This window comes from Balaenoptera musculus, chromosome 11 (assembly GCF_009873245.2).
Source record: "Balaenoptera musculus isolate JJ_BM4_2016_0621 chromosome 11, mBalMus1.pri.v3, whole genome shotgun sequence".
NCBI lineage: Eukaryota > Metazoa > Chordata > Mammalia > Artiodactyla > Balaenopteridae > Balaenoptera > Balaenoptera musculus.
In genome coordinates this window covers 39,564,497-39,582,337 of record NC_045795.1, presented here as the reverse complement: position 1 = coordinate 39,582,337, position 17,841 = coordinate 39,564,497, and the positions used below count along the sequence as shown (strand labels likewise).

Below are 17,841 nucleotides of genomic sequence, written 5' to 3'. Positions count from 1 at the left end.
TGGTATAGTGTCAGAAGATGCTTAGTCAGGACTTTAAGGACTTTCACCAATGCCCAGTGGTGAGGAGGCTGCACATACCCCCATGCCAGTGGAGGCCTTGTGGGGAGCAGTAACAACACTCTGCCACTGCCAGCTGGAAAAGTATTAGCTGTGGCCTACTGGAAAGCCAGAACTTTCACTTTAGTTCAGCAGTAATGGGGAGCCCTTCCCTTGGGTGTCCAAGGAGGCTAATTGGGCAATCCTATCTCCACCTGATAGTAACAAGAGGGCACCTCCCCACTTCTCCTGCCAGGCCATTGCAAGAAAAAGTCAGCAAAGCAGAAGGTTTAAATAAGATCCAGAGTCTCAGAACATAATATGAAAATATCCAGGTTTCAATTTAAAATCACTTATCATACCAAGAGCCAGGAAGATCTCAAACTGAATTTAAAAATGCAATCAATACATGTCAACACCAAGATGACAGAGATGCTAGAATTATTTGACAAAGATTTTAGAGCAGACATTATAAAAATGCTCCAATGAGCAATTAAGAACATGCTCAAAACAAAGGAAGAGATAGAAAATCTCAGCAAAGGGGACTTCCCTGGTGGTCCAGTGGTTAAGACTGCGCATTCCCAACGCAGGGGGCCCGGGTTCGATCCCTGGTCAGGGAACTAGATCCCACATGCTGCAACTAAGAATTTCGCATGCCGCAACTAAAAAAAGATGCCATATGCCACAAGGAGGATCCTGCATGCCGCAACTAAGACCCAGTGCAGCCAAATAAATAAATAAATGTTAAAAAAAAAAAAAAATCTCAGCAAAGAAGTAGAAGGCAAAAAGAAGAACCAAATGGAAATTTTGGAACCCCCAAATAAGTAAAAAAATTCAGTGGGTGGGCTCAACAGCAAACAATCAGGAACAGGAAATAATCAGAGAACTCGATAAAACAATAAAAATACCCAATCTGAACAACAGAAAATAGACTTACAAAAAAAAAAATGAACCGAGCTGTAGGGACCTGTGGGTCCCTGAAGATGTAATATTCATATTGTCAGAGTTCCAGGAGAGCAAAAAAGGAAAGAGCCAAAAAAGGTACTGGAACAAATAATGGTTGAAAACTTTCCAAAGGTTTGCAATGGATGGAGTGAACCTCAACCAGGATAACTCAAAGAAATCTACACCAAGACACAGTCAACTTCTGAAAACTAAAAACAAAAAATTTGAAAACACACAGAGAAAAATGACACCTTACTTTTGAGGGAAAACAATTTGAAGGACAGCAGTTTTTCATCAGAAACCATGGACACCAGAAGGAAGAGGCAAACAGTTTTGAGGTGCTGAAAGAGAAGACCTATCAGTCCAGAATTCTATATCCAGTGAAAATAGTGTTTCAGGATTGAATGGGAAATAAGCATGTTCTCCAATGAAGCCCAACTAAGGGAATTTGTTGCCAGCAGATATACCCTAAAAGAATGGCTAAAAAGTTCTCTAAACAGAAAGGAAACAATAAATGAATGAATCTCATAACATCAGGAAGGAAGGCTATGGTAAGCAAAAATATGGTTAAGTACAGTAGACTATACTTTTCCTGAGTTTTCTAAATTACGTTTGATGGTTGACACAAAAATCACAACACTGATTAATGCAGCTCTAAACATATGTGGAGGAAATATTTAAGACAATTATACCTCCAGGAGAAAAAAGGAACATAAAGGGAGGTAAGGTTTCTATACTTCATTATGTCTGGTAAATGGCAATACCAGTAGACTGTGATAAGGTTTGTATAAATAATGTAATACCTAGAGAAACAAAAGCTGTACAACTAAAAGCTATACACTCAAAAACACTATAGATTCCTTATTTCAAAACTTACTACAAGCCCATGAGCCACAACTACTGAGGCCGCGTGCCACAACTTCTGAAGCCTGCATGCCTAGAGCCTGTGCTCTGCAACAAGAGAAGTCACCACAATGAGAACACCGCGCACCATAGCAAAGAGTAGCCCCCGCTCACCGTAACTAGAGAAAGCCTGCTCGCAGTAACGAAGACCCAATGCAGCCAAAAATAAATAAAATAAATTTATTAAAAAAAAAAAACTTACTACAAAGCTACACTAATCAAGACATTGTGTTACTGGCATAAGATTAGACATATAGATGAATGGAATAGAATTAAGAGTTCAGAAATAAACCCTTACTTTTATTGGCAATGCTTTTCTATTATTATTATTATTATTATTATTATTATTATTATTATTTTACTTCCAGTTTTGAGATATAATTGACATACAGCACTGTATAAGTTTTAGGTGTACAGTATAATGATTTGACTTACATACATTATGAAATGATGACCACAATAAGTTTAGTGAAGATCCATCCTTTCATAAACATACAAATTTGAAGAAATAGAAAAAAAATTTTTTTCCTTGGGATGAGAACTCTTAGGATTTACTTTGTTAACAACTTTAATATAAAACATGCAGCAATGTTAACTATATTTATCATGTTGTACATTATATCCCTAGTACTTATTTATCTTATAACAAATTTGTACCTTTGACTGCCTTCATCCAATTCCCTATTCCCCCTGCAATGCCCTACCTCTGGCAACCACAAGTCTGATCTCTTTTTCTATGAGTTTGGTTTTTTTTGAAGTATAATTGACCTACAACCTATGTCAGTTCCTGGTACATGGCAACTGATTTTCACCAAGATAATTCAATAGGGAAAGAATATTCTTTTCAATGAATGATGCTGAGACAACTAGATATCCAAATGCAAAATAATGAAATTGTTTCCCTTCATCACACCATATACAAAAATTAGCTCAAAATGGATCATTTTGAGTAAATGTAAGAGCTAAAACTATACAACTTTTAGATGAAAACATACATGTAAATCTTCATGACTTTGGATTATGCAATGATTTCTTAGATACAACACGAAAAACACAGCAATAAAAGAAAAAAGATAAATGATATCAAAATTAAAAATTTTTGTGCTTCAAAGTTTACAGTCAGGAAAATGAAAAGATAATGGGAGAAAATTTTTGCAAATAATATATCTGATAAGGGACTTGCATCTAGAATACAAAAAGAACTATTGCAACTTGATAATAAAAAGACAGCCCAATTTAAAAATGGACAAGGGGGGGCTTCCCTGGTGGTGCAGTGGTTAGGAATCTGCCTGCCAATGCAGGGGACACTGGTTTGAGCCCTGGTCTGGGAAGATCCCACATGCTGTGGAGCAACTGAGCCCATGTGCCACAACTACTGAGCCTGTGCTCTAGAGCCCACGAGCCACAACTACTGAAGCCCACACACCTAGAGCCCATGCTCCGCAACAAGAGAAGCCACCCAATGAGAAGCCTGTGCACTGCAATGAAGAGTAGCCCCCACTCTCCACAACTAGAGAAAGCCCGTGCATGGCACCAAAGACACAACACAGCCAAAAATAAATTTAAAAAAAAAAAGACAAAGGATCTGAATAGACATTTCTCCAAAGATTTACAAATGGCCTATAAGCACATGAAAAGACGTTCCACATTATTAGCCATCAAGGAAATATACACAAATTCTTAACCAAATATTGACAAGTAGAATTCATCAATATATAGAAGTAATTATACACCATGTTTAAATGAGGTTTACTCCAGGGACGCAAGCTGGTTCAGTATTTGAAAAGTCAAACAATGTAATCCATCATGTTAACAGGCTAAAAAAAAAAATTACATAACATTAACTGCAGAAAAAGCCTTTGAAAAAAATTAAACATTTATTCTTTTAAAATAATTAATTAATTAATTTATTTATTTATTGGCTGCGCATGGGCTTTCTCTAGTTGCGGCGAGCGGGGGCTACTCTTTGTTGCAGTGTGCAGGCTTCTCATTGTGGTGGCTTCTCTTTGTTGTGAGCACAGGCTCTAGGCACACGGGCTGCAGTAGTTGTGGCACACGGGCTCAGTAGTTGTGGCTCGCGGGCTCTCGAGTGCAGGATGAGTAGTTGTGGCACACGGGCTTAGTTGCTCCGCGGCATGTGGGATCTTCTCAGACCAGGGCTCGAACCCGTGTCCCCTCCATTGGCAGGCAGATTATTAATCACTGTGCCACCAGGGAAGTCCCTATTCTTTTTTTTTAAACACATCCTTTATTTATTTATTTTTAAGTATTTATTTCTTTATTTGGCTGTGCCGGGTCTTAGTTGCTGCATGCAGGATCTTTAGTTGCGGCATGCAACCTCTTAGTTGCGGCATGTGGGATCTAGTTCCCTGACCAGGGATCAAACCCAGGCCCCCTGCATTGGAAGCGTGGAGCATTAGCCACTGGACCATCGGGGAAGTCCCTAAGCATTTATTCTTGATAAAAACTCTCAGAAAAAATAGGAATAGAGGAGAACATCGTTAAGTTGAAAAGAGCACCTACAAAAAAATCTACAGTTAATGTTATACTTAATGGTGAAAGACTGAATGAATGCTTACCCCCTAAGGTTGGGAACAAAGAAAGGATGTCTGCTCTCACCAGTGCTATTAAACAAAGTGCCAGGAGTGGTAGCCCACTCTATAAGGCAAGAAAAGGAAATAAAAGGGATTCATACCAGGAAGAAATATTCTGTACACTGAATGTATCAATGTCAATATCTTGGTTGTGATATTGTACTAAAGTTTTGCAAGATGTTACCATTGGGGGGAACTGGGTAAAGGGTACAGGGATCTCTCTATTATTTCTTACTTTAACTGAATGTTAATCTACAGTCATTTCAAAATGAAATGTTTGACCTTAAAAAAAATACAGATCGGCCCCAAATCCCTTTTGTTTTTATATGCTTTGCATTCTTAGCATTGCAGGGAAAGGTACACACAATACTATTGGTGAGAGTATGAACTTTCCTATTCCATGGTCCTTAGAGGGGCCATATTTTTTTAGAGCATGAGTTTTTGCTTTCAATAAAAATATCTCATTCATCAGGCACGATGAATCATCCAACAAGGATGCTGAGTCTCTGAGCTTGAGGCAAGTTTTGTTTTACATAGCTACTGTCAGATATCCAGTCAGCTGCTGGGGTGCTCTAGGAAAAGGAGCAAGAAATGCAAGAAATTGCCCTGAGACCCCAGCAGGTGACAGCCAAATTGGGAAGGAGCGATTATGGTCAATAATCCTGGCAAGAAATCTCTTCTTCCGTGGGGTCTATTGGTCCCTGGTATGTATTCTGGTGAGAAGTGGACACAGGAACAAATAATGATAGATTATGCAGTCCTGATGGAGGAAAATGGATAGTAGAGAACCCAGGCTGAGGATGATTTGTTCCCTTTTAAAAACATAATTTGGGGGCTTCCCTGGTGGCTTAGTGGCTAAGAATCCACCTGCCAATGCCTGGGACACAGTTTGGAACCCGCGTCCGGGAAGATCCCACGTGCTGCGGAGCAACTAAGTCCGTGCACCACAACTACTGAGCCTGCACTCTAGAGCCCGCGTGCCACAACTACTGAAGCCTGCACACCACAACTACTGAAGCCCATGCACCTAGAGCCCGTGCTCTGCAACAAGAGAAGTCACCACAATGAGAACACCGCGCACCATAGCAAAGAGTAGCCCCCGCTCACCGTAACTAGAGAAAGCCCGCGCGCAGCAACGAAGACCCAATGCAGCCAAAGATAAATAAATTAAATGAAATAAATTAAAACAAAACAAAAATGTAATTTGGGAAAGGGGTAACAGTTGTTTAGTGGAAGGAAATTGAATGGCTGAGGGACAGGGGAGGGGAGAGGCTTATCTTGATTTTTGTATTATGTTCATGTATTATCTAATTACAAGAATGAATAAACTTAAAATTAACTGGTGGCCAGATTTCCTAAAAGCCTGTCTCAGAGAGTATTTTGCTCAGGTTTTTGCTGAAAACTGCCACCTTCCCACCTTTGCCCGAATCTACAGGTGTCCCCGGCATATGGGTTACACTTTTAAGTGTATGGACTGAGTGGAAGTAGCACTGGACTGAGAGTAAGAACACTTGGGTTCTAGTCTTTTGTCTCACTAGGTAGCTGTGACCTTCAGTAAGCTCTTTCAACTATTTCCCCTGGGCTTCAGTTGCCTTATTTGTAAAACAAAGTTTATCTCTAAAGCCCTTGGTCATTTAAAGTTACTGCCTCATTTTCTGCTGCCCCCAGCATTTGAGAGTGGGTGCTTCTGCAGTACATCTCATATGTGTTGAGTAAACATTTATCCTTTGGTTAACCAGGTAAAGGCTAAGAGGGGCACAAAGAGGATGGCGAGGCGCCCCCCTCTCACTCTTCAGCACAAAGCAGCAGAGCGCAGTGGTTCTATGGGCCTGTGAGTTCCTTGAGACTTTTCACTCCCCAGCCCGATTCCTGCAGTACAGTTAGCCGGTGTTCAACAAATGAGTTAACGTGTGAGGGAAATGAATGAGAAGCGGACCAGGAGGTGTGCAATTATCTATCTAATTCCTGCAAAAAATTGCAGACACGCCGCCTTTGCCTGATGCTTCAAGGAGACTGCCGGGGTGTGAACCTCCTGCAGTTCAGAGGCGAAGCCCTTCAGATCTCCGTCGGCTTCAGACAGCAGGCGGGGCTGAGGGGAGAGAGAGAGCTCAGAGCTCGCCCGCCCCGCCCCTCGCCGCGCGCGCCCCCGCCGCCGCCGCCGCGCGCCCCGCCCACAGCGCGCGACCCGGGCCGTCGCAAGCCAGGCTGGACGCGCGCGATCTCCTTGTCGCCGCGCGGGTGGGTGGGATCGTGGCGGAGCTCCGGGCGCCGGGGCAGGGGCGGGAGGGCGCCATGGCGGCAGCTGTGGCGGCGGCGTCCGGTCCCCGCGCCGCGGCGAGGTGAGGGGCCGCCTCTTATCCGCGGCTGAGGAGAACACAGCTGCCCGCCTGCCTTCCACGCGGGCCACGGCTCCGGCATGGCCGGGCTCATTAAGAAGCAGATCCTGAAGCACCTTTCCCGGTGAGAGAGCCAGCCCCGGCCCCAGCGGTCCCGGGCCCTTCCTCGCCCCCTTCGACCCTCCTCCCTGACGCCGTGCTCCTGGCCGGCCTCCCTCTCCTCAGCCCGGGCCGGGACTCGGCGGCGATCCCCGCCTCAACTCGAGCCGGACGGCCGCCTCCCCGCTCCGGTGGCCCCGAACGTTGTCACCACTCTGCTCTTTCCTGGCCCTGGGCCCTCCGGGACCCGACGCCCCTGCCCTTGCGCGGGTGCCCAGGCTCTCCTCCCCAGCCTAACAGCCCCCCGGCCCTCCCGACCCCAAGGGTCTCCTGACCGGCTGCGCGCACCCTCAGTTCCCACACCGCCGGGCAGGTCACCCCGTCCTCCCTTGCATGCCCCCCGGGCCCTCTGCCCGTCACTCCGTGGACCCCGCGGTTTCCATCCTTTCCTGCCCGCCCCGCTGTGTTTCCTCTCGGCTGAGGACCCGCTGCCCCTCCCTCGGGGCTGTCTGCCCGCCTCTTGACCCGCCCACCACCGCCACCCCGGCCTTCCTCTTCCTAGTTCTGCTCCGGGCTAGATCCTTCTTCCCCGGCCCCTTCTAAATAACGCTGTCACCCAGTCCTGCATAACCCATATTCCGTTCAGATTCCCAACCCCGACACTGGTTTCTCCTTCCCAGAAGCACCCAGCTCCTCCTCTTCATCGTCTGTCTGACCCTGTTGCATCACCCTTGAAAAAGCTAATCCTTGCACCCAGGGCCGTTCCTCTGATCTCCTTTCTCCTTCCTTTGCTTCTCTTCTCCTTACATAGACTAAATGGAGAAGGGCCATGAGAGTTGGGCATAAAGTTTCAACAACCTTCCCTTTAAGATGTGGAGGTTTTTTGACAGCCTGTGAAAAGAACTAACGACATCCACTTCTACTTTGCAATCATTTATTAAGCAATGTGATGTCCCTCAAGTCATTTGGACCCGAGCCAGGTGACAGGCAAAACAATTCATTTGTAATTGGGTGACTGCTGATCCCTGACTACGATTGCAGGTTGTCAGAACTGGTGTCCACAAAAATTGGAAGCTAGCCTTTCAGTTCGTTTTCACTCCTTATTCCAGGCGGGGCTTGGTGATGCCTTAATACCTTTAGACAGCCGTTGTCTGTCACGTGGAAAGTGATCCAATCCTTGGCTCCACAGTGGTCAGTGGTTTTCAGGAGGTGCGAGTAGGGGGAGAAGTCAGTCACCATGGGACCCCAGACCTTGCACTCATGTGTCTTTCCTGGTCTTCTCATTGCCTTGGTGAGTGGTGTGTGAGACACTATTGCTGTCACTGCATCTCCTTCTCTGGCAGACACTGGCCAATTTACTGTTACTTTGATTTTAGACTTTAATTAGTCATTAGATTCAGATACATCTTTTGGTTAATCACCACACCATGTTTTAAAGGTAAAAGCAGATTGGAGGCTGGAGCTGGAAAGTGCCTTTGGACCCTTTACTTGGTTAATTCCCTAATATATTCTTTTTCAGGTAACATTCATTTGGGTGTTCCATAAATTTGGTTGTTCTGTGTAAAGACTTAATGTGTAGGACTAATGATTGTGAAATGAGACAGGAAATTTAACTAAAGGAAAACCATTAACTTGTGTGAACACAGAATCAGAGAATTTTAAAGTTTAGAGATGACCTTACCTAACATAGCACTGTGTTTAAAAGCCCAGGCTCTTTCTGGTTTCTTTTTCTTTTTTTTTTTTTTTTAAGTCTTTATTGAATTTGTTACAATATTGCTTCTATTTTATGTTTTGGTTCTTTGGCCCCAGGCATGGGGGATCCTAGCTCCCCCACCAGGGATCAAACCCGCACCCCCTGCACTGGAAGGTGAAGTCTTAACCACAGGACCGCCAGAGAAGTCCTTTTGGTTTACTTTCTTTAACTGTAAAATGAGGATAATAATAGTATCTAACTCAAAGGGTTATTGTGAGGGTTATATGAGTTAATACACAAGGGCTTGGTGCAGTGCCTAGCACATAGTAAGTGCTCAATAAAACATGAGATATGGCTATTTTGGGGGCCACAACTTGTGTGACAATTTGATATAAGCCATAGACTTCTCCAGAAAAATCCACATACACAAACAAGTAATTTTTTATATAAGTTCCCCGGGGCGGGGGGGAGGGAGGGTTAAGAACCCCTTAAAGCACATGCCTTCACCCCATAAGGCATCTTGAGTGAATGCCCTGAATAATCCTTGACTAGTTCAACCTCTCATTTTATGGCTGAGGAAGGTAAAGCCTAGGAGGATAAATGACTTGCCTAAGTTGCAGTGGAAGGTAAGGTAGAGAAATAGAGGGAGTTCCCTGGCGGTCCAGTGGTCAGGACTCAGCGCTTTCACTGTCAAGGGCCTGGGTTCAATCCCTAGTCCGGGAACTAGGATCCCACAAGCCCCATGGCCCGGCCAAAAAAAAAGGCAGAGAAATAGAACCCAGCTTTCTAATTCTGGTATACTTTCCCCATAGGACACTCATATTCTGTGCACCCTCTATGAAGATAGAGTTTTTAAAGAAAAATTTTAATGGTATATGCTGACACATTCAGTGAATCCTTAGTGAACAAAGTACCTCTTTTAGATGAATTAGGGATAGGTATGACAGACATTGGGAGAAGTTTCTTGTTTCCTCAGGGTTGTGTGGGTTGACTGAGGAGGTAGGGGGAGAAGGTTATTCAGGGCTGCAATTTCAGGGCTCCAGGAAAAGTGCTAGGACATGGGTCTGATTGGGGGAAAGGTCAAACTCCTGAGGCCTTTCTGTTGGTTTAACTCGGAAAAGCTGCCTTAATCACATGTGACATTTGTGTCTTTGTATGGTCTCTACTACACATACAGAGGCCGGCCTGCCTGGAGGGGAACTATAGCTTCTGTGTCTTGCCAAACCTGATGGGGAAGGAGAGAGAAGAGAAGGGATACTGGGTTACTATATTAAGTAAATATTTATAGGTGTTTAATAATTACTTGTTGATGATGACAGTGCCGCTTGACCTGGAAGAGTGTCCTATAGCAGGAAGGATACCCCAGTGACTCACATATTATTTTTAATTTTGGTCATGAAGTTTCAGGTACTAAAGTTTCTTGTTGGAATGCATCCTACTTGTTAGTAGAGTATTTTGGTAAACAAGATTTGAAGGAGGTGATGTTCAAGATACTTTTGTTAAGTGTCTTCTCTAGGCCAAGCACTGATCTGGGCACTGGGGATTCAGGAGGAAAGAAGTATAAATCTCTTCTAAGGGCTTTAACCTATGGTTTGGATGACTGCTGTTTAATACAAATAGCTTCAATGTACAGTATTCATTTAAATAAACCCAGGAGGAGACCTTTACTTAGAAACAAAAGTAATCATTTAAAAAATATCCAAAATTGATTTTTCACCGAATTAGATTATTCTTGTTTTAGAACACCTTAGCTAAGACCTTTTGTTATACAAGTAAGAAGAAATATGATAGATTGTAAAGTGAGTCAAGGGACTATGGCTCAGGAAAAGAGCGTTTTTTCTGGAGCCAGACAAGCTAGATTCACCTTCCAGCTCTGCCACTTAATGAATAGGGCAGCCTTTCTGAGCCTTAGTTTTCTTATCTGTAAAGGATGAGAATAAGGAAGAATACTACATGCTTTGCAGAATTTTTTGAGAATTGGGGATAAAGTATTTATTATAGTGCCTGGCGTGGAAGTAGCGTTTAATAAAGAGTAGCTATTATCACATGGCCAGAGAATACACTTCCATGGTATGGATGACAGCAACTAATCCAACTGGCTCTTTTAGAAACCCATCAGAAGTCTGAATTATTTACTCAGAATGGCTGTGGGAAATGTGACCCCGAGTGACAAAGACGTGGCTGATAGACATGATAGATATTTTAAAAAACATAAGCATTAGGTGAAATTCAGAGGCATAGAAGATTTCAGAGTTCTTTCAGAGAATAAGAGAGCCTGACTGTGAGCTCAGCCCTCTCAGTTTCTGATCAGTGCCTCCACTCGTTTATACTCATCATCCTGGAGAGATCACTGGGCCAGCCTCCGGTGGACTGCTGGGAGCTGCAGGCTCAGAGAGGCTTGCCCTGCTTGCCCAGGGTCTGTTTAGGTGAAGGTTTGTAGGCCTAGTCTCAGCTTCCAGATCACGCCCCTTTATACTAGACTTCACTTATTGTCATCTTCATTTCCCAAATAATTATTTTGTGCATTTTCTGGCAGTAGTGCAATCATATATGTATTTGTTTCCTTCCTCATCTTGTTGCGTTGCTTCAGAATAAGCGCTTTTGTTTACTCAGCAAATATGTAATAGTAATAGCCAACTGTGCGAATAAGCATTTTACAAGTCTTATGATGATTTAATCCTCAGACTAACCCTGTGAAGGAGACATTAGGCCCATTTTATCGATGAAGAAATGAAGCACAGAGAAGTTAAGTAACTTGCCCCAAATCATAACTAGTAAGTGATGGAACTGAGATTCTAACGCAGTCACTCCCATTCCAGAGCCGGGCTCCTTTTTTTTTTTTAAATGCCTTATAAATCATCTGTTCTATTTTATTTATTTTAAAAAATTTTATTTATTATTTATTTTTGGTTGCTTTGGGTCTTCGTTGCTGTGCGCAGGCATTCTCCAGTTGCAGCGAGCGGGGGCTACTCTTTGTTGTAGTGCACGGGCTTCTCATTGCAGTGGCTTCTCTTGTTGCAGAGCATGGGCTCTAGGCATGTGGGCTTCAGAAGTTGCAACACACGGGCTCAGTAGTTGCGGAGTGCGGGCTCTAGAGTGCAGGCTCAGTAGTTGTGGCGCACGGGATTAGTTGCTCTGCGGCATGTGGGATCTTCCTGGACCAGGGATCGAACCCATGTCCCCTGCATTGGCAGGTGGATTCTTAACCACTGCACCACCAGGGAAGTCCCCAGAGCCGGGCTCCTTAATCACTCTGCTGCTCTAATGCTTCTCATCTACTGAACATACTCTTGCCGCCAGCACCTATGTGAAGGAAGAGAATATTATCAGCACCAAGAAGCCCCCTTGTGTCTCCTCCCATCATTACCTCTACCAAAGGGTAGCCACTGTCCTGATTTCTAACAGCAAAGATTAGTTTTGTCTTTTTTTGTAATTTATATAAATGGAATCACAGAATGTAGCTTTCATGTCTGGCTTCTTTAGTTCAACATTATTTTTGTGAGGTTAATCTCTGTTGTATCAATTTGTAGATTTTTCATTTTCATTGCTGTCTAGTATTCTATTATGTGAATATACCTAAATGCATTTATACATTTTACTGTTGATGGACATTTGGATAGTTTCCCAGTTTAGGGCTTTGCTGAATAGTGTTGTTAGGAACATTCTAGTACATGTCCTTTGGTGAACAAATGTATACATATTGGTTGGGGATATACCTAAGAGTGGAATTTCTGGGTTGTGGGATATGTATATGTTAAATTTTAATAGATATTGCCAAACAGTTTTCCAAAGTGGCTGTACCAATTTGCACTTCCACCAGAAATGTATGAGAGTTCTGGTTGCTCTATATCCTTGCCAACACTTGATATTTTTTATCTTTTTCATTTTAGTCATTCTGATGGGTATGTTTTGAAAATTTCTTTACTTCATCTGTGGTAAACCAGATGGCCACTTTATTTTTGCCTCTGTTTAATTTTCAAATTCTGATTTATTTGTAAATTTGAGTCACAAGCAAATGTCAGAACCTTGAAAACAGAAGATCTTTTTGGAGAAATGTTCAAATTGGGAGGTTCAATGAAAATAATTAGGGTAATTTGTAACCATTAACCTATAACATTTCTTGCTTGGAATGGATGTGATGCTTTGCTCCCTGTCAAAATAACAGTCATGTACCTTGAGAGAAAAGAGGGGCCGTTCTTTAGGCGTTTGAGTTTTTGTTAAATATTTGGTCTTCAGACTACCCTGGATATTAAATAATTTCATTCTGTTCTATAAGCTGAGTACCCCATTGGCATAGTCTTTTATCTTTACTAAAGAAACTAAAATTTGAATTTCATAGTTTTTGTATTAGAGTCTTTACAACTTTCCAAGGATGATTCTCTTTTATCATAAAGTGGTTATCTTGTGTCTTAAAAAGTAGCATTTATAAGCAATAAAAATTTCAAATCAGTACTGTCATATGTATCTGATGTACAAAGCTTAATGTATGATTCACAAATAATGAAATTAGCTGCTTTGAAAAATTGAGAGGCATGTCATTGTAGTAGAAAGAACCAGGACTTTGGATTCTAAAAGGTGGCTGTATGTTCTGACTCTGCTACTTGTAAACTGGTGTTCAGCAAGTCTTTTTGCTTCTTGAAGCTTCAGTTTTCTCATCTGTAAAATGGGGGATAATAATGCACTCTGTTGTTTTGAGGATTAGAAATAATGTATAAAAGTGCCTGATACTGAAAAAGTATTCAATGAACAGTGACTACTACTTATCTTACTAAAGTTGCTCAAGAGAGATCACTAACAGTGCCTAACTTACCCAAATGTCTAATTCTTTAGATATTTAAGAATTATGTTTCTTAGTATTTTAACACGGAGAGGTAGAGATGAATGCTCTGTATCACTGCTTAAGGAGAGAAGGAAACAAGGCCTGGTCCCGCTTATCATTTTTTTCTTATCAAGGCACACTACAAGATAAACTTTGACCTCAGCATAGGTGAAATACTTGAAATGTAATACTGGGTTGGGTCCTTAGAAGATTTAATTATCCAAAGTTTAAGAAGATAGCGCAATCATATACTGTATTCTCACAGTGAAAAAAAAATTAGAGGTCATTTAGTTACCCTCACCTAATATAAAGCCTGGTTGAATAATAATCTGTTAAGTATGGCATTAATTGCTGGGAAAAAAAAAAGGTTCTTTTTATCACAGCTTAATTCTCTACAACCACTGGAGTGTGACCTCCATATGGCAGGGATTATGTCCTTTGGCTACTTTGAAAACCAGAGAGTCTGAAGATGTTTTGAGTGGGTGAAGTGGGTGCAGGAGAAGGTATGTGGAGTGGGAGTGCATAGTTATACTCAGGGAACCATAGACTGGAGCAGGAGTGGGGGTGGGAGAGGAGAAGGGCAAGGAATCCAATTCACCCAGTATCATTAAGGGACCTTTTATCTTTGTGTGATGAAGCAAGTGCTACTGGTGCTGATTATAGATGCTAAAGAACATTTCCCAATATTTATAAGCAGTGGAATCAATCAATATCTGTAGTAAATGGAAAAACTAAGGTGTAAAAATAATTCACATTAGCAAGTTAGGTAAAGGGTATGTAGTTTGTACTTTCTTGCCACAAAAATAAGGACTAGATGTATTATAAATTATTTGTTGATTGACGTTGTTTTATTCGCCCACAGCAATGATCATTTTACATGTATACTCAGTCTTTATAGTGCCTTGGAGATATATCTATATCTATATCTATATCTATATCTATATCTATATCTATCTATCTTGGATGTCAGCCCATCATTTAAAGAATGAGAACACTGATGGTGAGAGGTCAGTGTATTTAAGTCTCTGACTTATGGAAGTGTTATGTTCTCAAAATTTATTTCTAAGTTTGAAATTTGGAGTGTGTGGTCCAGTAGTAGAAATAGTGTTATAAATGTTGAATAGGTTCCCAGTTAGCCCACAAAAGCAATAGTGTGTTAATTATATACAATATAAGCTCACTAGATGGAGATCTGGGTCTTGATTGTTAGGGAACCATTTGAAGGAGGCGGGGAGATGAAGAAGAAGAAGAAAACGTTTTTCTTTCCCATTCCTTGGAGTAAGATCTTTTAGATCATTGAGATCATTGTATCTCAGCAAGGACTTTTTATTTTGGTTGTGATTGAGGAGTGTGACCAGCATTTAATGAGTGGGCTGGAGATGCTGACGTCATGCAGTATGCAGAATCATTTCACACAAAGAAGGATTGTCCTTTGTCTTTTAAAAAATTAATTATTTATTTACTTTTGGCCACACCAAGTGGCTTACAGGATCTCAGTTCCCCGACCAGGGATTGAACCTGGGCCACGGCAGTGAAAGCCCGGAGTCCTAACCGTTAGGCTACTAGGGAACTCCCTGTCCTTTGTCCTTTTTGACTTCTGAATGTTTGTTAGATGTTTACAGAGGTGAATTACCTGTTTAGATTATATTAGCCTACTTACATGTAAACACAAAGTACTGCACAGATTTTTTTTTTTTTCTTTTTGGCCGCTCTGCACAGCTTGTGGGATCTTAGTTCCCTGACCAGGAATCGAACCCGTGCCCCCTGCAGTGGAAGCATGGAGTCCTAACCACTGGACCACCAGGGAATTCCCTGCATAGCTTTAAACTAGAGTGAATGTTCCAGGACTGCAGCTACCATGGGGGAAGATTGTTTTGAATGTTATTTTAGAAAATGTTGTCACTCTTGGCAATACCACTCGTAGAGTTGAGTCTGTTAGGGCTGAGAACCACTGAGTTAGTCTGGAATCTGAAATAGCTCAAGTTTGCTCTTGATATACTTGCTCTTCTCTCCTTTATGTCTCTTTCCCACCTCCTAAGGCCCCCCTTCTCATGCACCCATTGCCCCGGTTCTACCCTCAGTCCTCTGCTACCATATCCCCCTACCCTCAGGCCTATATGCTCTGCTCCCTTTACTATCTCACCAAAACTCCCAGTTCATTAGGATATATGATTTCACCCATCTCAAGGGGAGGAGTAGAGAACATACTTGGGAGCAGGAACGCTATTCTAACTAGACCAACTCTAATTCATAATATGTCCTACAGGGTCAGCTCCCCTAAGCTACTCTTACTTTCATAGCTCCTCAATCCACAGATACTCTGGAAGCTCCAAGTTTGTTTTTTATTTTCCAAAAGTGGTTTTTGTGGCAGTGGCAGTGAGGATGGGGCAGGGGTCTGGGCAGCAGGGGTCTGGGCACTGGTATGTGTGAGTCATTTGAAAGTTGGGGAGTTCTGAAATGTAGACAATCCAGATAGGGATGGGCTAAGTTCATTCAAGCTGACTTCCTCCCGCCATCTGGTGTAGTGCTTTCCCAGGCAGAGCTGAAAATACCTGTTTTTCTGAAAAAAACAAGCTGAAATGCGTTTCCCTTTTCTAAGAGAAATCTGTTTTTCTTTCTCTCTCTCTGTGTCTCTTTTTTTGAAATCTGTGTTTTTTAACCTGAGCGAAAGAAGGGGCTGCAGTGTTCAGGAACTCATTTCATTTGAGGAAATGACTTGACAGAGGTCGATATGAAGTTAGAGGCCTGGCAGTGTATTGGGGGATAGCCTTTTGCTGAACTCAGCAGAGCCTCGCTCTCTCCCTTCCTTTCAGGTGGAGTTGGCTGTGGCTCCTCAGTCCTTGGAGCCCACAAGAGAGGTTCCTAAGCCTCTCTGGGGAAGGTTTGCTGCAAGAAAGTTGGATATTCAGCTGCAGGTAGTGTCTCAGCCATTCTCAGATGCGGAGTCTGGCCTTCTGCTCAGCTAGCCCCTGGCTCTTGGCTGTCTTTGAGGACTCTGATTCTGAGACCATTTATTCATTAATTCTTTCCAGAAACTTTTATTGACCACCTGCATTGTATGCCAAGCATCAGGAACTCTCAGAGAAATGAGACAAAATTCCTGCTCAGGGACTTAACTGCCTATAGAGACAAGTAGGCCTGTAAACAATAAGCCCAGTAGAGCATTCAGAAGTATCCGCGGAGCCAGTGGGGCACAGACAGTTGGGGTAGAAAGGTGATGCCAGGCAGAGTTTGCTGCATGAGCGGTGGTACTGGGTTGAGAAGCAGCAGGTACATTTAGGAGACGGCATGTGGTTCTGCATCACTGAAATGAGGGGTTAGGGGTGAAACACAGCTAGAAATTATGTTGGAAGGATAGAGCCTAGGTCGTAGAGGCCTGAATACTATGCCAAAGCATCTGGATTAGGCTCAGCTTGTTCTTTGTTGCCATCGACCAGCGTCCGAGGCACCTGGAGCTTCTCCATATTCCTCTGCCTCTGTTGACTTTGTTTAAAGTCAGAGAGATGGTTTAGTGTGGGCAAGGCTGCAAGTTCTTGAGCCAGATTGCCTGATCTTGAATCCCAGTTTGGTAGCTCTGTGACCTTGGGCAAGTTATTTAACCTTTCTATGCTTAGGTTTTCTCATCTATAAATTGGAGACAATGGTTGTCTTTTATATCATGGGGTCATTGAGAGAAATAAATTAATTAAAAATGTATAAGAAAGTGCTTAGGACAGTGCCTGGAATAGAGTAAGCAATTAAATGTTAGCTGTTACTTTAAAAATAATTTTTGTTCTCAGAGAAATATCTTCTTTCTTTTTCATTTTTCTAATGTTATTTTTTTTATCATAAAAGCTTTTAGATAGAGCTTTTAGAATATACTTAACCTCTCTCTTTCTCTCCTTTTTAAAAACCTTGCACTTTCTAATTATCGCAGTGGGGAAGGGTGTGCCTTCTAACCTCAGCTTCACAGCTTATATTTATTTCTGTGTTTACAGATGGCACTCTTAAACCTGGTTTAACATGTCTGGATAATCAGACATATTATAGTTGATTTGCAATGTGTGAAAGAATGTGATAGATTTTTGGATATACCCCTTAGTTCATTCCACTTATTTGGCAATTATCATTTATTTGCTTCTTATTATCAGTAAACATTAATCGAACATCCTTATCCTGGACTTTGTGTTAGACAAAGATCTAAATGACACAGTTCTAGCTTTCAGGGAGCTCATAGTCCTCCTTAGAGACATTTGTTTTTATTTTAAACTCTTCATTGTATCTTCCACAGCTACTTTTTACGGTTTGAACCTACTAACTCTTAGTTGACTGTGCTGCTATCTTAGGTATTTGTTCATTAAATGATCCCTAGGGGAGACTACTCAAAGGTTTGACAGGGCTTTTCTTTCTCCATCAGATGTGGAATAACTCATTTTG

The 17,841-nt window shown here is 42.2% G+C and overlaps 1 protein-coding gene across 2 annotated transcripts in view; it reads left to right on the top strand.

The window, feature by feature from the left end:
• The first annotated feature begins 6,733 nt into the window (after positions 1-6,733).
• Positions 6,734-17,841, top strand: part of UHRF1BP1 (UHRF1 binding protein 1) — a 59,525-nt gene continuing 48,417 nt past the window's right edge. For both annotated transcript variants that reach the window (XM_036868374.1, XM_036868373.1), the window contains exon 1: positions 6,734-6,938. In XM_036868374.1, the coding sequence (XP_036724269.1) occupies positions 6,895-6,938 (44 nt within the window). In that variant the 5' untranslated portion in view covers positions 6,734-6,894. The remainder of the gene's footprint in view (positions 6,939-17,841) is intronic.